Here is a 24,787-nt window from a genome sequence, read left to right on the forward strand (position 1 = left end):
TCAAGCAAGATGCCTCAACTCAAGCATGAGCCTTACCCGTACGGGCACATGTTGGACATGCTGGAAAACTGCTCGCCCCTTCTCTCTCCATAGAGAATAGAGCCGCACGGCTGTAACCATAGGGGACGTGTATGCGGCCGTGTGCATGGGCCCGGAGTGTCCCTTTTTTACCATGCTTTATTTTGATGGCAGATTTCCTTTGAGAAAAAAGTGTTTTTCTACCTACTTTAGACCAATAATACCAGAGTTGCAAATGAAAAAAACAGGGATATTTTCCCCAAATAAATTCATGTAGTTATTAGTATTTCTTTGTAGGCATCGGGTTATTTTTGCACTTTGATCCTGACCCAGTAAGACATGCAATATTTGCACACCCCGGCATCGCCATACGCAATATCCAGACAGGTTTAGACACATACAAGCTCTTCTCTGACAGAACAAAAGAACAAGGATAACCACATACAACACTCTGCTGCCGTAATCACAGGATATCGAAAAAGGAAAAATAATCTCTCAGGCCTTAACAGGAGAAGGACAACAACTTCAAAGAGCAAGGAAAGAATGAGACAATTTTATGACTATAAACAATGAGATAGATGTGGTTTTTATCTCTATATGTAAGCGGCCAGCTCATACCATCTAATTATGTGACGTCATCTCTGTGAGTACATATCCATATCCAGTCTTACCTCTTCTTGGTAACATAGCAGGCGATGAAAGAGATTGTCACAAGCAAAAACACTGTGGTGACTGGTAGAATTATAGCCAGGTGTAAGAGATTGTCATGTTCAATCACTGCACAAGAAGAAGAAAATACAATGTCACAATGGGGAGAACAGAATGCATGTCATATAGTGCCAAGATTATTCCTAGCTGGAGAAAGGGATGTATGGAGATGGACATTCAGGACTTTAATAAAAGTCATTTACAAGTAACTCTTAAAGGGGGTTTCCAGGAAACTGGGATAACCCCTAGAGGGCTGGGGCAAAAAAAAGAAAGAATTCTTGCTCTGGTACTTCGGTTTCGGTAATGTGCCGGTGGGAAGTTTGAGAAGGATCATGTCACTGGCTTACGCTAATGAGTGGCCTCCTCAGACCACAGGACGCCAATTTCTTGTTGTCCCTAGATCCGAGGAAGCCACTCATCTGCTGAAGCGGGTCCTATGAGGACACATTACTTTCTGGACAAACAAAGTGTAGAAACCCAGAAGTGCTGGAGCAACACGGGAGATAGAGTACAGCAAGTATGTTTTATACTTTTATTCCTGGCTAAGATACAGTCAAGGAGGAGGGGCAGCTCATTGAAGCAGTCAGGCAATCCCGCCTCCTGAACCGTCTTTTACTCGGCCCACTCCACCTCCTTCCGGCAACTGGCACTTTGCATGTAGTGCTCAAGATCTCCGAACAGCCCGAGAGTAACAACAGCGAGGCAAGGGTGGGAGTGCCAGATGCCAGCAGGAGGCGGAGTGGGCAGAGCAAAGGGCAGTCAGGAGGTAGGGTTGCTTGACTGCTTCATCAAGCTGCCCCACCTCCCTAACAAATTGTTAGTCAGAAATAAAAGTATATTTTTAAGGCACAAGTCAGCTGTCCTACAGATGTCTCAAGCCATTTTAAGAGACCGGATGGGGAGGTGAGTAACATAAATGAGGCATTGTTGTGCCTCCAATATAACCCAATTATGTTCTATAGGTGGGGAGAATCTTAAAAATTCTCTGAAAGGTCACTAAAATGTGGCTAGAGATGACAGCGACGCCTGGTTCACATGGTGCAGATTTTCATCCAAAGCAGCAGCTCAGTCAAATAAAGTAGGAGTGAAGCTTTTCTGTTCACAATTCATTTCCACACCTAAGTGTAGCCTACTGTGTGTTCCCAGCGGTATAGACCTATAACCGGCTATGCTTACATGGTGCCCATTGCTGCGGCTTTTAAGGGAAGAGATAATTGCTTGTTGTGTCAGGGCTTGTGGAGGAGGTATTGTTTTTGGCAGATAAAGATGTTAAAGTGGTGAAGACTACGCCACAGACGGTCTGTGACTTGCTTTACCGGTCAAGATGTATAGGATTTTATAGAAAGATGCCACTTACCTCTCTCCTTCACAAAGAAAGACACCATATCCGTCCAGGAACCATTTCCAGAAAGCGATATGGCTCGTACTTGTGCTGTGTAGTTGCCCGGGTTTAGCCTAGTAAGTTTGCAGCCGCCCATCTTATAGTAGTCGTGCCTAGAGACACATTCAGTACTTGGAGGCTGTAAAGAAGAAGAAGAATCAAAAGCTTAACCGTTGGTTATTAAATTTAGCAAAAATAAGACTTACACTAGTAGACGAAACTTTCAGGCCTCATGCACATGTCCGGGAGAGGTGGCCGTGAGCTGGCCGCAAAGATGGCAGCTAGCTCATGGCCGCCATAGACGTGCATTATGCACAGACAACGTGCAGTCAGCACATTGTGTCTCACCACACTGTGTCCAAAATGGATGGATGCTCCGCAAAAAAAAAAAAAAAAGACCGGTCCTATACCTGTCCTGATTTACAGAGTGGCCGCTCATCTCACTATGGAGGGGGGAGAGGTGAGCAGCGAAAGTCCTTCCCTTCTCCTCCGGGCTTGTGCATGCAGCTTCAGATAGAAAAAATATGTTTCCGTTGTCACCCTCCTCTTCTTTCATTTATAACATAATATAAGCTGAAGACACAACTGCAATATGATCCTCCAGACTATAGATCACACAAATCAGTTTGTGCAACATTAAAGAAAAACTGTGATATGTTAAACTGCAATGCGGATTAAACTAAAATTGGTTGGTCATGCTAGTCATTGCATAAGAATCCATTACAATCTCATTCAATCATGAATTACATGCTACATGGCACCGGGGTCTAGCAGAAAGAGGACTTCAACGCAGACTGGGAGGTCTCCAATGACAATCCTAGGTCTGCTGCAGAATTATATGCATCTCACCTCTCCCTGCTGCTTGTAATGTATCTCGTACATCAAGATGAGCCCATTGGGATTAGGGGGTTCTGGCCATTTCAGGACAATTGCATTATCATCAGATTCCTCAGAGATGACGGATCCAGGTATGTTATCGGCACCAACTGAAAAACAAAGCATAAATGCCAATAAAAGTTAATTTCACTTTAAAAAAAGTTACAAAGTTGCTATCACCTGTCCAGGAGACTCAGAGTCACATTGGGCGTGTATGCTCTTCAGCTGAGGCACAATGTGACACAGCTTAGCTCCCTCATTCCCCCCTCCCTAAGGAATGAGGGAGGGGGGATGAGGGAGCAGAGTTACACATCGACTCTGCTGAAGAGACAACACGCCAGGGAATCTTCTGGAAAGGCGTTGGCTACAATTTTGTGATTTTGGCTAGATTTGAGCTATGGATTGTTATACCAAAAAAGGGTTGGTCCAGCCTAAAAGTGAAAATATGTCATTCAGTTTAATGGTGAAAACTTGCTGACAGGTTCACTTTAAAAAAATCTCCATTTTGGTGGGTTTTCCATAGTACACCAGTAAGTACACACAATGGGGAGAATTCAGTCCATGAGGCCACTTGTGCTGTGATAGATGGGAGCAAGTACAGCACTACTGCTGACATAAAAGAGTGCTAATACATATCATTAAAAGAAAACAAGTACTTCATAACTATTAATAGTCTAAATATCATTTTAAAAGGACCGATGGGGGAAAAGAACTGACCTGCAGGCATGGTTCTGGCAAACACAAAGTTGGAAGCGCTGCAGCCCAGCCGATCTGCCTCGTGGTTACAGCTGTGGATGTCTATACGGTAGTGGGTAAAGGGCATCAGGTTTGAGATAACCGTTCTCTGGAATCTGAAGTCCACCTTTGTCTCGAAGAATGGATAGTCCATCTCCTTTGGTTCAGAGTCTGATGTATTCGAGAGGTCGTGTGTGGTGCCATTTCGGCTGTATCCAGCCAATGATGCATTCCCAGCAGCGAACAAGTCACGACGTCTGCGATCCGGCCTAGCAAGATGAACAAATTAAAATTGGGATATGTACAATTATGATGGATTCCTGAACTGATGGTTAATTATGCAGCGCAGAGTTTTGGGGTATTAGAAAGTACAATAATAATTATTAGCAGATCTATGGAGGTCAATGAATGTTATAATAAGAAATTTCAAAAACTTTATACATAGGAATGAGGTTTGTAGTCAATGACTTATAAGACAAGTAAGCCTATTCACATATATGGAAGAGATTTGTAAGCATAGAGAGGTCTTCTGTGTATAAGAAAATGTATAAAGAGCCGACCAATCACTGCCGCTATACTGATCACCAAGTGGTAATAAACTAGCTGGGGCAAGAGAGCTGGATTATAAAATAGACATTGGATAGTTTTGAGGCAACTACTTTATGTTCAAGAGAAACAGAGCAAGTCCACACACAGCTAAGGGCACAGCAGGCTCCTCAAACTGATAAATGAGGGCACATGAGGCTGACTTGTCTACTTGTAGTCACTTCCTATACTCTAATAGAAATGTTGCCTTCTAAATCCGCAGGCAAGCCAAGGCAGGATGAATTCATGACATGCGCCACACACGTTCATCCCACGGCTGTGTATGTTTTACACACTCCTCAAATAGACAGAATAACCTGGGACCCCTCCCAGAACATGTCCGGGAAATGTGATCTAGTATTCTCAGAGACTTTGTCGAGTGATGAATTAAGTTTTGTCTGCACTTTAGAAAGGTTCACTCGCTGCTTTCAAACACCGTACAACCAGCTGCCATTTACATGGGTCAATCTGGGTCAAATCTGAACATAACGAGGTATCATGTTTAAAGCATTCAGTAAACGTGACCAATTTATACAGTGAATTTACTCCACCTTTAATGGGTATGTACACTTTTGCTACCAATGCTTTGATCCAATATATTGAAAATAAAATAAAAATGTAAGAAACTTTGCAATAAATCTTCATCAAAAAATGCCCTAATTTTGGTATCTGCAGCTCTATGTGTATCCATATTCTGGTCGGGAAGTAAGAGTTCTCCTTACGGAGACTGCCAATGAAGGCCACCGTATAGGGGTGTGGAGTCTTATAGCCATAGACGCTCCCAGTATTCACAATCTATTCAGTGAAATCCTCCAGTCGGATCCTCTCTTCAATATGTTCCCTATTTCTTGCCAAAGTGCGACATGGCAGGTTAGTCCATAATAGTAGATGTACAGAAGGGAACAGGATTGAAAGATCCGACTACACGGAGGTAGTTTGTTGTCGACGATCCTAGTTAATCCAAAATTTCTAATAAACTATGAATTTCTACAAAAACTTGGCAACATAATGGTGTATGAATTATTGAGAAAGACTTTATTGCCGAAGAAGATTTTATCTTCTGGAACAATAGAAATCAGGACCTTCCATTGTTTTTCAACCGGCCCCTTTGGACAACCTATTTTTCTTTCTTTGAGCTGCCTGAACTTGTCAGGTAGGATTACACACAATCCCGCTTCACATTCCTCCTACAGCGCTATCTTGCTTCTCCTTCCTCCAGTGAAACATTTGTAAGCCAGTCTTAGGCCTTCATGTTTTATATAGATTTGTGTTGGAGGCTCTCTGCATTGTTAGAACACATTGAGGGTCATTTACTAAGGGCCCGATTCGCGTTTTTGCGCCATGATACCCGAATTTTTCCATTTTGCGCCAATTTTCCCTGTATTGCCCCGGGATTTCGGCACACGCGATTGGATTGTGGCGCATCGGCGCCGGCATGCACGCGACAGAAATCGGGGGGCGTGGCCGTAAAAAAAACCCACGGATTTGGAAAAACCGCCGCATTAATAAAAAAAACAAAACAAAAAAGGGGTCGCTCGACACGCACCTACCTTCATCCAGGATGGCTCGGTGAACTCCAGTGCGTTCCGATGCTCTTCAGCGCTGGTGGACATCGGAGGAACTGCCTTAGTGAATCCCGGCCGGACACCGAATCCACCGCAGAGAACGCGCCGCTGGATCGCGAATGGACCGGGTAAGTAAATCTGCCCCATTGTTGAAGAACCCTCCAATTACATCACAGGTTAAAAAAAAAAGTTTTAATTACAAAAATCCTCACTTTCAAAACTAAAATTGCCTCTGCTTAAAGGCAACTTACCATCAAAATCCATCATGATAAAACAGGGACACTTCTTATATTTGTTATCCGTGGCCTCCTTAGTTATAAAATAAACTTTTCAAAGTAAGCTAATTAGCTTCAGGGGCTCTGATGGGTGTTTTCAGAGCCCATCAGTGGTGCAGTGTGACAGGCGGTTTACAATGAGTAGAACACGTCTCCTCCTGATTATTGTAACAGCCTGTGAAAAGACATCACTGAGGGGCTCCGGAAAAACCCAATAGAGCCCCTCATTAGCATAATTTGCAAAGTTTGTTTGAGAAGGAAGGAGGCCATGGATAACAAATATTTTCACAGTCACGGTGCCTGGGTCTAAGTATAAATAAATTTCCCTAGTTTATCATGATGGATTTTGATGGTTGATTTCCTTTAACTTTTTATATAGTTAGAATTCTATTGTAAAGTATTTGAGGCTGTGTTGTTGGACTTTGCTTGTGGAGAGCTTTTAAGGTACTAAAATTAGAAAAAGAAAAAACTAATTTATAGGTAGCAAAATACGTAGATCAAGAGTAGCTGAGTAAACGGTAGTGTCCAAGCAGCAAGCAACATGTTATAGAGCGTGGGCGGCATGGTGGCTTATTAAAGCAAAACACCGGCGGCTCGTTCCCGATCGCAGGCGTTTCCATAGAAACGCCGATGCGATCGGGCCGAGGCCCGCCCCGGTGGGCGTGGGCGCGACACGTGTGGCGCCGGCCTAAAACATTCTGTGAGGTATTTTAGAATGTGAGCCCCATGGGGACAGGGACCAATTTGCCATGCTTTGTGCAGCGCTGCATAATCTGTGTGCACTATATAAATAAAGAATTATTATTATTATTATTATTATTATTATTATTATAGAGCATGAGGAGGTTAGCTGAAAGTATTTCCTAGCATCAAGCAGCATGTATTAGAGCAGGATTAGGTGCGCAGATTACAAATATTGTCCTAGCTGCAGGCAGCTTGTTATAGAGCAGGGCGAATTGAACAGATTGTACACATTGTCCTGTCAGCAGGCAGTATGTTATAGAGCAGGGGAAGCTGAGCGGATTGCACATAGTTTACTTTCTGAAGGAAGCGTGCTAAAGAGCAGGAATAAAGTAGCAGACCGATGTATAACCCCACATTTACATAAACCTCTGATCATTCAGAGTTCAAGACTTATTTTATGGCTGACTATCCTTTTCCATATGAATATACATATGACTGTCAACCAATGTATGGAACCGACGCTAGACTCACAATGAACATCATGGTCTTAATCTTTAATCAGACCATAGCTTGTTAGGTCAAGATGGTCATGTTCCTACCGTCTGCACCTGTGGCTTTTATCCCATGTCCTAATAAAGAAGAGTTTATCTGCTACAACCTTGCTGGAGGTTTTTCCAAGTATTACCCTGCGTCAGGGATAACAACATGCACCTGTATAGCAAGCAACAGCAAAAGGCTGAGCTGGCATTTTCATATTGATTTATCCATATGAGTCTACTCCGCTTTTCCTTCTCTATATCAAAGTCTACAGCTTTAAAGGGGTGTTCCCACAAAGACAAGATTCTTGAATATATTCAGGATAACAAAATAACACACACACATTCTCCAATTCAATGTTATTAACAATAATTTCACAGCATTTCACAGTTATAATTCCAACCTGTGTCTATCAGTCCTGGTGTTTATTTCAGTTGCCCCTAGTTTCCAACTCTGTAACTTCTGACTTAGACAGAAAAGCAAGACGATGACTTCCCTGACCCTGACGATGCATGAGCAGGGATATTCTCTGCTCCCTGCACTCTAGCCCCCAGCCTTGCAGTCCAGGACCGAGCTCACAGACACAGACAATGACTTCCTGCCAGCAAACACATCACATCGTGAGGAAAGAAAAGCTGCAAGCTACAGGCAGATAAGTTCTTTATACAGGCGGGGGAGGCAGGCATATCAGATCTGATCGTGTGAGAGCAGATATGCAGCAGAGCTGACAGAATGTCATTGTGTCTTATATGCATCTCATGGATTTCATCATCTCCTCGCTCTCTTTCTATGTGTCAGATACAAATACAATGTTCAGAAGGTAAATTAAAGTGTATATAAACCTTGTACCATGATAATCTAACCACATTTTCAGCACACTATCTCACAGAACCAAAGGAATCATGAAGTATCTGCTTAGACAGTCCCCACCCACACTCTGGAATTGTACACAGTGATAGGAACTAAAACAGCGATAAAACAAAGTACAATTGCTAAGTATGGGGTTATAAATTTTCTTTTTTTTTCCCAATCTTCTTGAATTCTCTTTCATGAAAAAACCCATTTAACCGCTTTTTCTGTATATTGAACTTGTAATTTATATTAAAACATACGGGAAGTGTGGAGTAACATCGTTGGGACTACAGGCAGTCCGCGGGTTACGTACAAGATAGGTTATGTAGGTTTGTTCTCAAGTTGAATTTGTACGCAAGTCGAAATTGTATATTTTATAATTGTAGCTCCAGACAAATCTTTTGACAATGGGATTTTAAAAATGTTGGGTCGTCCAAGGACCAGGATTAACAGTAAAGCTTAATGGGAACCTACCACCACAAATCTACCTATAAAGGTAGATTGGGTGGTAGGTGGATCAATGGGACGTGAGGATAGCCCTTTTAAGGGCTAATCCTCACGTCCCCACACTTTTTTGTTAACTTTTATTAGACATATATTCAAATTTACTTATGCGGCTACTGGGGCGTGGAGTAGCCGCATCTGAGGTTACACGAGGCGGCTACTCCACGGCCCGGTAGCCTCTTTTCCCCTCCTACTCACCCATCATCGTCCGGCGATCCTGCCGTCTGCGCATGCGCAGAAGAGCAGGCCCGCGCCTGCGCGGTCACTGCTCCGAAACAGACGCGGGCCTGCTCTTCTGCGCATACGGCAGGATCGCCGGACGAGGGCGCGCAGCTCCGCGTAGCCGAAGATGGGTGAGTAGGAGGGGAAAAGAGGCTACCAGGGCATGGAGTAGCCGCCTCGTGTAACCTCAGATGCGGCTACTCCACGCCCCAGTAGCCGCATAAGTAAATTTGAATATATGTCTAATAAAAGTTAACAAAAAAGTGTGGGGACGTGAGGATTAGCCCTTAAAAGGGCTATCCTCACGTCCCATTGATCCACCTACCACCCGATCTACCTTTATAGGTAGATTTGTGGTGGTAGGTTCCCTTTAAATGCAGACACCTGTGATAACTATTATAGCTGTTCATTGTAGCCTATGGCTAAAGTACAGTAAAATACCAGCATCCAGATGTCTGTTTGAAACTAGGGGTCGTCTGTAAGTCAGGTGTTAAGTAGGGGACCGCCTGTAGTAGATCAGGATGTGTTACTGTAAGTTTACACCTTTAATCACATATATTGATAAAGTAATAGAGATACAGCAACTATGAAAAGAAGTGTGAAAAGTGTAACAGAATGTCTAAAATAAATGTGGTAGATATTAATATACAGAATCAGAATTAGGTCTAGGGCAAGTCCAGGGGTTATCCTGTAGCTGAATTTCACATGTACATTTCCAAAACATACACTATTTGACCACTTTGTCGAAAATTAGTTTTATGTTGTGTATGATGAATTCTATAATATGATATTAAAGGCATGGAAACAATTATTTCATCTAAAAAAGGCATTTTCTTAGGAATTTAAAGTGTACTTAAATAATGGACGTTAGGTATAAGGTATTAGTCTCTTGTGTTTTGAGTTCTTTTGTATAATTAGATGTGGTTATTAATGGGGGGTTAGGAGGGGCAGTTCTGTTTACTTGTGAACATCTTGGGATGAAGGCATTTTTAGAATTCCTCAACTTGTAGGTTGAAATTCGACAAGTCAGAAAAAAAAAAAAAAGTTATTTACTTCATTTATCATTAGGAAAGGTCATGAACTGGAGGTTACTGATGGTCAGACACTCCAGTTCTTTGCTGATCAACTTATATAAGGAAAGTATACAGAAATCTGAGCACCCAGTGCACAGCTAAGGCCGAAATTTGCTATTGCAGCTTATTCAACTTTGAGCACCAACACTGCAAAATTTAGTCGTCAGTTTCCAGTTGATTAAAATGTGAGTGAGGTCAGATTCCCACTTATATCCTAAAGAAATGCCACTAATTGACAGATTTGGAGAGCCCCTTCAAGGACATGGGAACTTGAATTGGTGAGGGGAGCAGACGATATACTACTATCCACTACAAGCCAGCAGCCCCACCATGTATTCCAAGAACGCCTCTATGTACAGGCACGTGATGTGTCACAGGCAAAGCTCAGTGAGTTACCTTGGTACAAAGATGGAGTTATGCAGGAAGTTCTCAAACACCTTCCTGTACTCGGCTTCATCCTTTTCGGCTTTCTTTTCAGCCTCTGTCTTCGGACACGCACAGCATGTTCCTTTCTCTTGTCCGTCCCCCGCTTCTGGCTTTGCCGGCTCATTTTCTTCATCCATATCAATGGTTCCATTAGCATATTTTCGATTAGGGACTTTATCTGAAATGGAAAAACATAGCAAAATTAAAAAAAAACACTCAAAATAGTGACAACTCAAACTTATATCACACCACAATGGTCTTATCAAACAAATTCAAGAACAAAAAAAAAAAATATATTAAATAAACACGCACAAACAAAACCACATCTGGGACCCTGCTGTCTATTGGGAAATTAGGGATCTGCTGAGACGGTATAAGGCTGCTTTCACACACTCCTATGCTATGCTCGAGTTGAGCGCTCCTTACATCTCCCTTCTCCACTTGAAGCTGTGCCTTACATACGACAAAAAAATAAATTCTCCCCCCCAAGACCCCCCCCCCCCCCCGACAATGGCACGTTACGGTGAAACAAGCGCGTGCCGTGCCAATGCCTTATGCCAATGCATACGGTGGTGTGAAAGGGGCCTAACAGTCTTCTGGTGATCGGGGAATTATATATTTCTACATGGCTTCCTACAGGTCACATATGAAGAATTAGTACTTTGTTGGTCTGTCAGCAGGTGGTTTAAAAAAAAAAAAAAATCCCAGGAGTCAACCCCATTTTTCGAAGGGGTCCAGTTGTCGTGATTGGTGAAGGTTCCAGTAGTCAGACCTTCACCAATCAACTTGAAAACTTGGTTAGATCCCTTTAAGAGTATCTACAGGGATACAATTGGTAACAGACCCTAGACCCATAGCCAGGCATGAGAAGCAGCACCTTTAGAGCAGTAGTTTTCTTGGTACAGGTAGCTGTCCTGAGGCTGTTGCTGCCAGCGCACAATGTAATAGGAGAGATTCCCGTTCGGCAGAGAGGGAGGCTTCCATCTTACTATCAGCTGAGAGGATGAGTTAGAGGCAGAGATGACATCCTGAGGAATGGAGGGAACTAGAAGAAAGATATAATCACATCAGTCTAAAAAAAACAGGATCAGGATTCTGAGTAAAGCCCCTTGCCCATGAGAGAGTTTAGTCCGAAAAAGTCGCTCCGTGGACATGTAGGATTTACTGGACTGAACCTTGAATCACTGAACTCAAACTTAACACGTCCATTAGTTTCAGAGACTCTCGATTCAGTCCTGTCTGATAAAAGCTGCAAGCAGAAGGAAACTAATTTGTAGGACCAAACTTGCTTTCAGCAATGGGCTTAATAAAACAAAAATGGCAAAAAAGCCACAGCACACTCCTCACGGGTCTCATCGGAGACCCAAAATTATGAATCAAACAAAGGTTAGGAATCAGCAGCCATTTAGGAGGATAGTAACAATAGAACTATCACTTCCGCTTACCTGCAGCTTCTGTACGTATGTAAACAATGTTGCTCTTGGCTCCATGGATCTGATGGTTTTCCAACATCGTCAAGGTTAGGGCTTTAACAAAAATTGCATAGGTAGTCCAGGGCTTTAGGCCCTGCAGGAGAATCCCTGGGTTCTGATCCTTATTTTCCGGTAGGTCCACATCCACCATGTTCCAGCTGTTGGAACCACATGCATCCTGACCATCATATTCTGTCACATTAGGAACAGGGCTGATGTAAGAAAAGAGAAACACAAGTTCTATAGATACAAATCCGATAAAATCTTTACCATCATAAATTTACACTACCTGATATTTCACCATTTCCTCTTTTAGAGTTAGTACTATAGGTGTTGTAAACTGCAATCCTGCACAATTCTGGATAACATTTTATTTTTTCTATAAAAGTTTACCATAGCGCCACTGAATCTGGAGATTTTGGAGCCTTACCTCTGAGATATCTTGAAAGGGGTAGAAAAGCAGAGCTCTTTGAAATATATAATTTATATGATTTTTAATTTTTTAATAAAAAGCAGATGGTAAGAGTTGCAATTACCCTTCCAACACAGTGACTGACAGATTTCTCTGTACACAACCTGATATATGAAGAGAACTGTCAATCACTGTGTGTGGGTGGAGTAATCAGGACTCTCAGTGCCTCGCCTAGGAGTCCGGTCAGGGTATTCTGCTTTTTAGAAGAGAATATACACCTATACACCACGGAGCTCACCCCCTGTTTATAATATCTGGCAGGGCAGCACCAAACAATCATATTGACTTTGGAAATGGCTAGATACAAGTTTAATCTATAAAGGGTCTGGGACTTACGCTTCTTTATAGTAGACAGTGAAGCTGATGAGGTCTCTATAATCCTTGGGCTTGTAACGCTGCCATGTCAATAATATTCTGCTCTTACTGGTGGAGTTGGAGATAAATTTCAGAGTAAAGGTCGCGCCTGTTGAAACAAGTGATGGTCAGAGGAGAAACTTGTATTTTCTAACATTCTACTAATAGGATTTATCTACACAGAATTGCAACTGGGGACCCAAACTCATTGCTCACACACATCCCCTACCTGCCTGCACATCCCCTGTCCTCACCTGATAAAGCTAGGTTAGTAACCTCTAACACCCACCAATATAGGACAGCCCACCCCCCAATCACTATAATCTATTTCTAGCGTATATATTATAAGTATTATCTAATGCTACGGACAACAAGTGTTTAAAAGGGCTTTAAATCGTACCTCATAGTACCCAATTGTGGGACTTAACCCCTTAAAGGACATCTACCATCTGTTTTCCTCCTGTATTCATTATTTGTCGTTTCATTATAAGTGGAATCGTTTTTAGTGCATAAAGAAACAACGCAGTAATGAAGAATAAGGCCTTTAAAAAATATGTAGAATTAGCCGGAGGTGCCCAGGCCGATGTCACCTGAGCGCCTCTTGGCATAGCTGGGTTTTCATTTATGTAATGCAATATAATTGTGCCTCGTGCTCCCGCCTGAGGAGCCAGGAATCGACCGATGACATCAGAAGAGCCCGGACGTATGCTCTCGGCTACCTCCTAGATCGGGAGCAGGAGGTACAATTACAGCGCGGGGTGTACATAAATTATAACCCCGTGATGCAGAGAGGCGCTCAGGTGACTCCAGCTAATTTACATATATATATATTTTTTTAAAGTCTTTTTCTTCATAAATGTGCTGTTTCTTTATGCACCAAAACAGTTCCAGAAACCGGCACGTAATGCTACCTTAAATCTACCTTAAGCACTGAGCAGTGAAGAAAGGAGATGGCAGCAGTAATAAACATGTTCTCCCTGGGGTCTCTGACAGCTGAAAACCAGGCCCTGCTCCAGCGATAAGCAAGCGAGCAGGAGAAAATATAAGGACGCTGAAAGATGACGCTGTAGACGCGAGTCCCATTGACATCTTTTGTCTTGTAAAGGGGTTGTCTTCTTTCAGTAAGAAATTGATATTGTTTGTATAAAAAAAAAAAAAAGTTATACAATTTTCTTTATCAATTTCTTCCTTTTTTAGATCTCTGCTTGCTGTCATGTAACATTCATGGTTTCTTTGGTAAACACTGGTCGATGGTCATGTGATGTCCCCCAGGTGCACCGCTCGTTATAACACTCTGATTACTCTCTGTAATATACTGAGCCATGCACCTGTGTGACATCACAGGATCAGGGGCTGGTGTTTATCCACAGGAAGCAAACAATGAAGCTTCCTGTTGAATGACAGCAAGCAGAGATCTAGAAAACTGAGAAACTGAAACAGAAAGGACATTGGAAAATTGTCTAACTTTTCCCTACATAAATAATGTCAATTACTTGCTGCTTTCAACTATGCTCTCTAGACACAGACTCGTAGGGGCACATGTATCTTGTATTATAGCGCCCTCTTTTCAAAGTCATCACACTTGTGTGTTCCAATGTATCTTAGACTCTTAAGATATATTCGGAAAACTGCAACACACAAAACTCTGTAAAAACCCTGGCATAGGCGCAAAAAAAATTAAAAATGTGCAAAAAGAAAAAAAAGTAAAAATAAAGATACATGCTGCCCCTAGACTCCTATGTCCAGCACTGCAGTAGCATCTGTAACCGTATTCTACAAAACTAGTTCCCCTGCTGCACAACAGAGCCGTGGAGAGATGCTTGAAGCCATCTCCGACTGCGCAATGCAAAAACCACGGCTGGTCCTTGCAGCTATTTTGAAGCCAAATCTACAAAGCATGTTATCTTTTATTATGCCCACTCCTTATTACTATATATCTGGAAGCTATGGGCACAGCTCTGCTTTTACCTGCTGGTTTAGTATTCTTTATATTAGAAACAGGGTACTTACAGGGAGCCATATCTCCATTATTTCTGGTATTTACGTCCAGCTCGGTCTGTCTTCCTCTGGTTCCTGTAGCATTTTCCATATCGTAGATCTCTTTTAAACAAAGCCTGGGGTTAAAAGCAAAGTACATCTTGCCTTGTTTGATGGTGAGGTTGTGCTTCGACCAGTCCCATAGCTGCTGAAGATTATTGTTGTCCAGAACATAAAATGAATAGGACCTATGTAATACCGGGATAAGAAAGACAAACAATTGTGAATTCGGCCAAAGAAAATTATTTTAGCACAGAGGAAAAGGAGAGTCTTGCATGTTATAAAGTGTTATAAAGCAAAACATCAGTGATAACTGATGAAAGAATAAGTAGGTTTGTCATGTACATTGGCTTTTGAAATTACAGTTTAGCGACTTATTACTTTCCCATGCTCGGTTTATAAAACTGGTTGCTGTTGGTAACGTCCATTGCTAGAAGTGCAGTAAGGTGGTCACACATGTGTAGTCTGATTTGCCGAATATGATCTCTCCAATCCCAGTAAACCTAGTCTCATTGGAACTGACCTGTAGTGATTTATGGAGTTATCCTCCGCTGCAGAAAGCCTGCACATGTCAGATTGTATATAGCGTCGTACCTGCAAGCAGCGTGTTATAGAGCAGGAGTATCCATTTTGTAGGAAGTATGTCATAAGAGCAGGAGGAGGTGAGCATACTGATAAAATATTACCAAATTCTTTCATTTAAAAGGAAACCAGTCACCAAATTTTTCATATATACAGCTGGTGAAAGGTTCCCATAGAACCCCATTAACTAAATGACAGTCGCTTTTAGCTAAAAATAGTTTCCCTCACATCCCCTGAAAATCAACTTTATTATCTTACCAGATATGCACTTAGATCTTAGCAGGAGAGGAAGGGGCGTGGCCTCCTCGGGCTGCATCCAGCAGCTCTTTCCCATGCCTTCTAAGCATCAGCAACTAATTTCATGTGACCATGGTGTAATCATCTAAGGTCCTTTAGACTCCTTGCAAATTGTAGCCCATGTATGTATATGAGCACATGAAATCTCAGCATGACTCCATGGAGGTTGGAGAGAAGTAATAGTTAAACGAAACCTACCACCACATATTTACCTATTAAGGTTGATACACTGGCAGGTTCCTCTAATCTATAGTAGGATAGTTCTTTGTAGGGCTAATCCTTTAGTCCCCAAAATCTTAACATTTTTAATGTCCCTAATATGCAAACTTACTAAAGAGGCTACTGGAGAGTGAAGCCAAAGCTGCGGCTACTTGGCACGGATGCTCCACGACCCAGAAGCCTCTTGCTATCTGCGTACCAATCCATCTTCAACGCTCCTTGTGGTTCTCAGGGGGGCGGCTGGGCGGTCTTGGCTCTGAAGCTAGTGCTACCGCTCATGCACAGAACCCGGTAAGTAGTTGCGCGTTGAAGATGGATTGGTAGGCGGATCGCGATGAGGCTACTGGGGCATAGAGTAGCCGTGTAGCCTCAGCCCCAGTAGTCTCTTAAGTAGATTTGCATATTAAGGCCAGTAAAAATTAAAAAAAAGATTTGGGGGAATAAAGGATTAGTTCTAAAAAGGGCTATCCTGCTATAGATAAGAGGAACCTACAACCGGATCTACCTTAAAAGCCAAGTTTCCTTTAAGGTAGTGTTGTTGTTATTGGGCTCTATGGAAACCTGTTACTATCTGTATTTATTAAAAAAAAAAAAAAAAAAAAGTGGAGACAGGTTCCCTTTAAATCTCTATACTTAGTTGTCCAGTGAATCGGCAGTGTTGTATGCCATCCTAGTAATCGGACATTCCTTTCTGCACTCCTTTAAAAAAATATACATATATTTTTGGGTGCTGTATTACATTTAGGGAGAAAAAGACAAGGAATCTTAAAATTGTGCATATTCCTGCATCTGTCCCTGTTCTCCTCTCTCAGATGAAATGGTCAGAAGAGCTGGAAAGAAGAGTTTGTCTTGGCTGAGGGAAGTGTGAGAAAGCTTTTCATGAAAGCTCCAAGTTCCGATTAGAGTTTTTAACCTGTGTGAATGTGCTGTATACTCTAAAAATAAAGCTGGACCGGGAGACCTACAACTACTCCACCAGAGAAGCATCAGGTTCTGTGGAGACATCACTTTGTCCGGTAAATAGAGTATTCTGGAGTCTCTGTACAACACCCTCACAATTCTACCTCAAGATCTGATCTAAAACAAATCTTTCAGGACTCCTGCAGTTTCTCCTATGAGTCCAGTCATGATTTACTCAAAAACCCCAATCATATAAACCTATATAACACATAACTCAGCTTTCCTCTTTCAGATCTCTCACCTCCTATCATGACCTCGCTTGAAGAACCATTGTAAATTTTCTAGATATACTGGCCACCCGAGCCATGGATTTGCCCTATAATTATCCAGAATATACTGAGATTTTTTTGTGTTCTGGAACATATTCATTATTATACACTCACAGTGAAAAAAGGAGCTCCTTCACTTAAGCCAACTGTTCTTCTTTCCACCTCTTTACATATGCATTTTACACATGCACCCTCAGCTCTACAGAGCATGCCTGTGTCTCCAGTAGGAGAAGAATAAGGCACCATCAGAAACTTCTTTAAATTCAGGAGAATACAGCTACTCTTAACAAGTCGTATCCTATCCACAACAAAAAATATATAAAAAAAACAACAAACCCAAAACTAACCCCAGACCAAGCACCACTACAAAAATCACTCTACGAAATGTGAACATTTAGATTGGATCCAAGCAGTATTCCATCAGCAAGGAACATTTTAGGATCAACAAAATCATTTAAGAAACAAGATTTTAGAAATTCCTTACATGTTAAGAGAAGAACGCTGTCCAAAAAAAGAGAGAGAGAGAAAGGACACACACACAAACAAGGACTAGGATGCCAGGAATTTGCAGCACTTGAAATTTCCCCCAGACAGGTCAGATAAACTGCTTAAGCCGGAGATTTCCCAGGGTCTATGAATTACTACATGCCCCTTGCACAGGATGCCCCTTTTCTCCTGCCTGGCGCTTTGTTCAGTACACACAGGTTACTATACGTGTCAAAGTGTGAGGATAAGCCAGACAAGTGGTGGAATTCTGTCCAAACACTGGCATTCCTGGACTCCGAAAATGAAGCAGAGATTCACCTATTCCTGGCATGAGGGGCCCCCGGAGGGTTCAGCTGTGTAACCTTCTTCAGAGATTTCTTGGAAGACGTACACTAAATGTTGCTCTTAAAGGGGAGGGTCACTACTCACCCATCAGTCAGGTTTTCTCCATTGATGTACCGTAGACTTTTCAGGAAAGACAGCGACACCAATGCATGGGAGTGGCGGATTTTCACATATCCGGTCACAGTCTCAATCAATCCGATGAAATTCTCCAGCTCCGCAGCAATATTTTCTATATAAAAGATACAGACACTACTACTAAGATACTACTGATATGAATGTGTTTTACGTTATTATCAGTATAACAAAAGATAATATTTGGCAAAAACACTTGACATACAAACGACTAAACTATTCAGCTGCAAAGATGGTGCCCATGGCAAAAAGGATAGTGACTGTAGTACAGGACATAGTCAATCAGATACTAAAAACATATAACGGCTTCTTACAAAAACATTGGCACCTTGGTGCATTGGTTGTGAGCTGGAACTTAGCTCAGCTCCATATATTTCCATTGTGCCACAACGGACAACCTTGATGCTATTTATAGAATAACTAGAAGGTCTAGGGGGCCCGTTATCGACATAGTCGAGAGTTCACACCTTTGAAATGGGATTTACAATTTTTATTGGGCATAAGCAGACACTTAAAGACTCAAAAGATTTTGGAGAAGAGGGATGCAAATATTTTTTTATTAATAATTAAGAACAGAAATCTCCTCCATTCTACTAAATGCAGGGAGATCTGAATATAAAGCAAAAAAATACTCTCTCCTTCAAATCCATTTGTGCATCCGGGCTCAGGTTTTAATCCCTTAATATGAGAATTTCCGGCTAACGTGCTGTAAAAGGAGTGTGGGATTCATGGTGTGCCAGACCAGTGTCAGAGAACTGACAGGTACGGCATCGGAGTAGGATGCTCTGAAGCTCTCATTCATAACTTCTTCATGTATCCGTCTAGGTTTCCAAGAATGCTCCACATGGGTGCCAGTAACAAGTCCTGAGCTTTCAGCAACCTCTCACTTGGCACAAGCGGCACTACTGGTTGCAGTCTCGTATTGCAAGAGTTATCAGAGTTTCCCTTCGAATCCTACGTCTGCTCTTACTACATCTGTATCCTGATGCAGAGCTAAATTTTGCAACTAAACGTTGTGATACAGGCAGCCAAATCACAGGCCGATTCCCAGCCAAAAAGGTAACTGGTTAAATGAGGTGCGATAAAGGTGCGGGAACAAGGCTGCCTTTGTTTTATAGGCGATTAGTAATGTCCGACAAATAGAAAACATCTGCGGATGTGCTCTCTGTTATGGCAACAGTTTATATAGGACACGGGACTATTACCTTCCAGGATTAGGACGGCAACTTTTACAAAGCATAAACCTGCTCCAAAGAACTTACAATCAATTTACGAGGGCCAATCGGTGTTAGGATATTGCTCACTTGTGGATAGTGATTGCAAGTCCCTTGAATATTGAACCCCACAATTTTTAATTGATGTTGAAACGCATTCGGATTCCAGATGCCCCAAACGTGGTGCGGATGCGGCCACCTTGCTACATGTGCTGTGGAGAAACTTTGGTGTGAGGTTGATCTTACTCGCATGTTTGGTGCTGGGGTATGAATGACCTGGGTACCTTCGAGCTTGGCAAGTTGGCAGTAGGTTGTATGTGGAAGGAAATTTATAGTGCAACATTGGCTTGATGATGCCGACAATCCGGAACATTTGAAAACTAAAAAGCTACTTTACTAGGATATCAAACATTTGAAGTGATCACATGACATTAGATCCTAATAATTATTGGCTTTTAACTTTTGTTGAGCAATTCCTTATTTTATATTACAATACTATATCCCTTTTTTTGTAGCCGATACAGTTTTGTTCTCTGTAATTTAAAAAAAAAAAAAAAAGGTTTAATACAAATTTACAAAATTAGGGGGAGAAAAAATTGTCTGGACAGAGGCCTTGGGTGAGAACCTGGAAGACGTCCTAGGTTCATGTGAAGCAGAGGGAGAGGGGGTTGCTATATCTGCATGGCAAGCAGGAAGAGATTATCTTGCTGACACTGAGCTGGCTCACAGACCATCCCGAGCAGCTGTGCCGGGGAGGGCGGCAGGACTGGATCCAAAGTCATCACTGGACACTGGCTGCTCCGCAGGTGTGAGATCCTACGGCTTTGTTATTCCAGAACATTCCAGCTGCCACCTGGGTCAGATCCCTGTAACCACATTTAAACATGGGCACCAGGCAACTACAGTGCTCTGCATAGGGTGACGGGGCGCCGGTCCCTGAGAATATCACCAAAAAAGAGAGGGGGAAAACCAAGGTGAGTACAACTAAAGACTCATCTTGCTTAATTTTTTTCCTGATCCCACGGTGAACCAAAAGGTGACTTATTCTAATAGGTTACATATTCAAAAAGTCTAATCTCCCAAAATAAAAAAAGAGCCAATGTAGTGAATAAAGCCCCAAGAATGAGATACTCACGGCCCTTGCGGATGTTGAGCAGAAGGTTTCCTTTCAGCACCGTGCACCCTTCCAACATCTGGGCCGACGTCACAGAGTCAATGGTTTTCTCCTCAGAGTAACAGATTTTTGGGCAGAGCCCATCACAGGGAGTACAGAACATGCTGCTATGGAGGGGGGAAAAAGGACACTCAGACACAGGTAGACATCTTGGTTACTTTCATGTTGATACTGGGAGTTATTCAGGCTACCATATTTGCTTAGTTTTTGAGAAAACTGGCTTTAAAAGTAATGAAAATGAGCCTCAGGGGTTCCTGATCTCAGAAAGCCGTTCTGACTCTCCGTCCGCTAACCTCCATTTAGGGTTTCTTGCCCTTCCTCCCACCCTAAAAAGAAACATGAAGAATGGGAATACAACTGAGCCAAAGGGGGCTTTTGTGGTGCACCCAGAAGTCCCTGAGGCTCATTTGCATAATTTTAAGAGACTATTTTCTAAAAAACTAAGCTTCCAGTACCAAAAAGGAGAACAGATCCTGTTTCAGGAGGCACATGCCAGATGTAAGTGTGTTTGTTCAGAAGCACTGCATCCATGTGGCAGATTTCCTTTAATCTACGTTCATGTGGATGAGGATAAACTATAATACTAGACTGCAGAGGAATAGTAAAGGAGGATGAACCATTGTGAGCAAGTGGTGTAAATTTCTTCTATTTTTTTGCATTATAAAAGAATTGTATTTCTAGGCAATTATACAAACAGATTCTGTCCATATACTACACATTATTTCCTATGACTCTACCTTTAACCACATCATGGTCCATTGGATTCATGTAAATAGAATTCATCATTCAATGGAACATTCTGTTCTGTATTATATATAATATACATTTTTTTTTGCTTGCTGCGAATGAGCTGAACACACATACAGGACTGAAGTCGCTTTATCTTATCTATAATTATCAAAATTTTCACTCCTGTCCTTACTGCTAGGAAAACATATTGGTGGAGGTAAGGCTGTGTTCACATATGTGCCTCAGTAGATACGCCAACAGAATTCAACCATTGTCCATTTTTGATCAAAGTGGGATTTCCATTTTCTGATCCTACAGTATAGATTCGAGCTCAGGTGTAAAAGGAACATTAGATCCAAGGTAAACCTACCAAATGCCCTAATTTGAAGAGAAATAAATAGAATTTCTAGAAAGAAAACCTTTCCACTTACCTCCCGTTGATAATATATCCGGATGGACATTCATCTATACATTCCCCATTGTGGATGATGAAGGGGTTTGCCCCGGTATACAGGGTGTGCACGTTGGCACAGTATTCCATGGTGATACAGCGCCATCCCTCGAAGCTGTAGGTGTTCTCAGGACAGCTGGGGACACATCTGCCGTCATAGTAGAAGTGCTGGCAGGCCACGCATGCGCTGTCGTTGTTGGGAGCCGTGCAGCTTCCCAGGCATTCGGGATGGCAGCACTCGTTGTGGTGGGAGCAGGCCAGCTTCCCGCACTCGCTCGGGCACACTGCGAAGACAAGAGCAACATAACACGTCATTGAGGGGCACACGGTCTTCTATAATCTACCTGATGCCTAGTTATGCCCACTGGCTAGGCCTGCCCACTGGACTCCTGCGTTAGTGCTAAAAGTGCAGCCTTGTATACTGTGTGGTACCATTTCTTATCATGCACTTACAAGATTATATGACAAATGATACCTACCTCAGCACAGCAATGTATATCATACAACTGAGGCACTTTAGCATTTGTTCCATATGTAGATGTGCACCAAGCAGCGGGAATGGAAAGTCTAGCGATTAGCACAGATCTCCTCATGGTTTGCCCTAATGAAGGACAGATGAGAAGTGGCCATCCTCCGCCCCGCCTGTATGTGTATCAGAATGGAAGCTAGAGAGGACAGGTGCGCAGTCATTTCTGGCTTCTCTTCTGGGTGTTTGGTGTGTGCCAAACAATTTACCTTGAGAATCCCTGATCCCCACTAAGGATACGTCTATATGAACCCCAAACAAACTCTGGATGAGCTCTGGTTCTAGGTCACCAAAACTTTACTCAAAACATCCCTATAACGATCTGTAGAGTCAGCAGATAGATTGATAGATGAAGCATTTACCTATTCAGGTTTTTGCTTACAATTAATGAATCCATCACAAATTCTAGGTCACACATCGCCTGCTAAAAACTGCTAAAAACCACATGCCTTTTGAAAACGCATCCGTTTGAGTGTTTCCAATAATCTTAAGATAATTGGGAAAAACTGGCAAAAACTGGAAAAACGGATGTCTTCAAAACGCCACGTGTGACACCACCCTTAAGTGCCCCTAATTTAGGCAACTAAACCACACACCTTATAGTCCGGTGGTTGGGTGTCCAAAATCGTCCCTCTATCATCTCTATCCGTTCCCAACACTTGCCTAGAGAATCTGTGGTGCTCCTGCACATTGTAGTACGCCCGGCCTCATTACACACGTGTAGCGGAGCCGCTGTGTACAAAGGGGCTGCTGCACAAAAAGTACGAATTTTTGTTTTCTGCCCCCAACAGAGATAGTAAAAGACACATTTGGGGCACAGGTTCCATTAGGGAATAGCTGCATTCCCTACTACATAACATACAGTTTCCTACAACTCTTCACTGTGCTACTCCTCTGTTATTCCTCCTAAAACTCTCTGAATTGAATGACAAATGGGTGTTACCTGCTTGATTAGTGTGGCCATTGCCTCCCTATAAACTTCCGTTCTCAACAAAAGGCTTTTGCTGGACTTTCACATTTACAGGAGGAATAACAGAGGATCCCAAAATGCAAAGCTTTAAGATAAGATCCTGCAGCATTGTTACCACATGGGTATAGCACGTATTCACTAGATGGGTAGATCCCAAGTGCTGACAGGTCCTCTTTTAGCAGCTTTTTGGAGAGAAGATGGAGTATTTATTCTTCCAGACTGAAGAGGCTGCCTGGGACATAATGGACATTGCAGGCGTCTCATACACAGCGGCTCTGTTCCACCACGTGTCTGACACGGACACATGAATGGACGTACAATGCACAGCGCTAACACTTGTGCTCTGCTCTATTGTTTATTAGAGATGACATGTCTAGAGTACAGAAGGATTTATGTGACGTGTACAGCCTGATCCTATGATCAGAGGAGAAAACAGGGATTGCATCTTACACCAATTATGGGTAAGGAATGGCCCTCTTCTCTGGTGAATGAAGGTGAAACTCAGATAATAGGTAGGTATTCTGTAACCTTTATGTCTATAGCATGTGTGCCCTCAGCTAATCTGCGGACAAATATATCAGCAACCCAGTGATTAATAGTCGGGTAGTCCTGAAGACTACTTCCCCATCAAAACCTAAAAGGTATGGATGCAGACTCCGAGGACTCCTTTATAGTCTCCCGAATCAAGACTGTTCTCTTATACCTTTATGAAGAGTACACATGTCATGTCACAAAATGTGCCTACAGTAGAACCCGACTTGTGTCATGCTGCAAATTACAGAACAGATCCTTTTGTGGACCTCACACCAATGACACATGGACCCCAAACCAAAAGACCACCAATCCATTGTTTGTGGCCCGAGATTGCAAAAATTTGCCAAGAAAAACATTTAGAATCGGAAAATCCATCACATGGATCGTGACATTGCGGGTATCAGTTCTTCATTGTAGAAAATGATACCAATGGACCAAAATGTTGGCGCATTGTACGAATAGAAGGTGCTCAGTGAAACATGATTGCGATGACTATTTCTACATGTCAGATCCTTACTTTCCCACACATGGCACTAGACTGGCGTCTTCTTCAGTGAAATCAATGTTATGAGCAGGAAAAGAAAAAAAAAATCTTTTTCTCACTCACAACTGGAGGATGGCCAGGAATCTGACCGTCCATGGAAAGCGCACGACTGGGCCGTCAGTCAGGAGTGAAGGCATCTAAACAAGTTTTGACCAAACAATGTATCGAGCTCCTTACAAAGCGTCGGTCATCTTGTAAGGCGCCTCCATCCCTGTTTGTATATACCTTATAAGCGGAAGAGTCCCACTGCCCTTCCATGACTAACAAGTGAGGAATTGAGGGCGCAGAATATTCTATATTTATAACTCATCCTGACTGTGCTTATGGCCTATTTCCACTCCTGCTTACTGTACACAGAGCTATTTGAGGCATTGTACGCTGCCTGAACAGCGTAGATGGATTTCCTAACAAGGCAGGTCTGTGTCCCACAGGAACAAACCTCAAGCTGTCTGGTGCGGAGCGAGAGAGGGCCAAAATCAGAGGGGAGAGGCCCCCTGCCCTGCGGTTTTGGCAGTTTTACTGAAAACTGGTGTTGGTTACAAGTTTTGGGCAATTACACGCCTAGCTGGTGTGAGACGC

The 24,787-nt window shown here is 42.5% G+C and overlaps 1 protein-coding gene across 1 annotated transcript in view; it reads right to left on the minus strand.

Moving 5' to 3' along the window:
* IGF1R (insulin like growth factor 1 receptor) overlaps positions 1–24,787 on the minus strand; it is a 110,796-nt gene that overhangs the window by 17,032 nt on the left and 68,977 nt on the right. The window contains exons 3-14 of the mRNA XM_072148582.1: positions 21,615–21,918; positions 20,416–20,561; positions 18,019–18,163; positions 14,750–14,964; positions 12,722–12,848; positions 11,887–12,125; positions 11,319–11,486; positions 10,412–10,619; positions 3,701–3,987; positions 2,957–3,093; positions 2,084–2,246; positions 690–795 (exon numbers count right to left, since the gene is read on the minus strand). Of these exons, the coding sequence (XP_072004683.1) occupies positions 690–795; positions 2,084–2,246; positions 2,957–3,093; positions 3,701–3,987; positions 10,412–10,619; positions 11,319–11,486; positions 11,887–12,125; positions 12,722–12,848; positions 14,750–14,964; positions 18,019–18,163; positions 20,416–20,561; positions 21,615–21,918 (2,245 nt within the window). The remainder of the gene's footprint in view (positions 1–689; positions 796–2,083; positions 2,247–2,956; positions 3,094–3,700; positions 3,988–10,411; positions 10,620–11,318; positions 11,487–11,886; positions 12,126–12,721; positions 12,849–14,749; positions 14,965–18,018; positions 18,164–20,415; positions 20,562–21,614; positions 21,919–24,787) is intronic.

This window comes from Engystomops pustulosus, chromosome 4 (assembly GCF_040894005.1).
Source record: "Engystomops pustulosus chromosome 4, aEngPut4.maternal, whole genome shotgun sequence".
In the NCBI taxonomy this organism is placed as follows: Eukaryota; Metazoa; Chordata; class Amphibia; order Anura; family Leptodactylidae; genus Engystomops; species Engystomops pustulosus.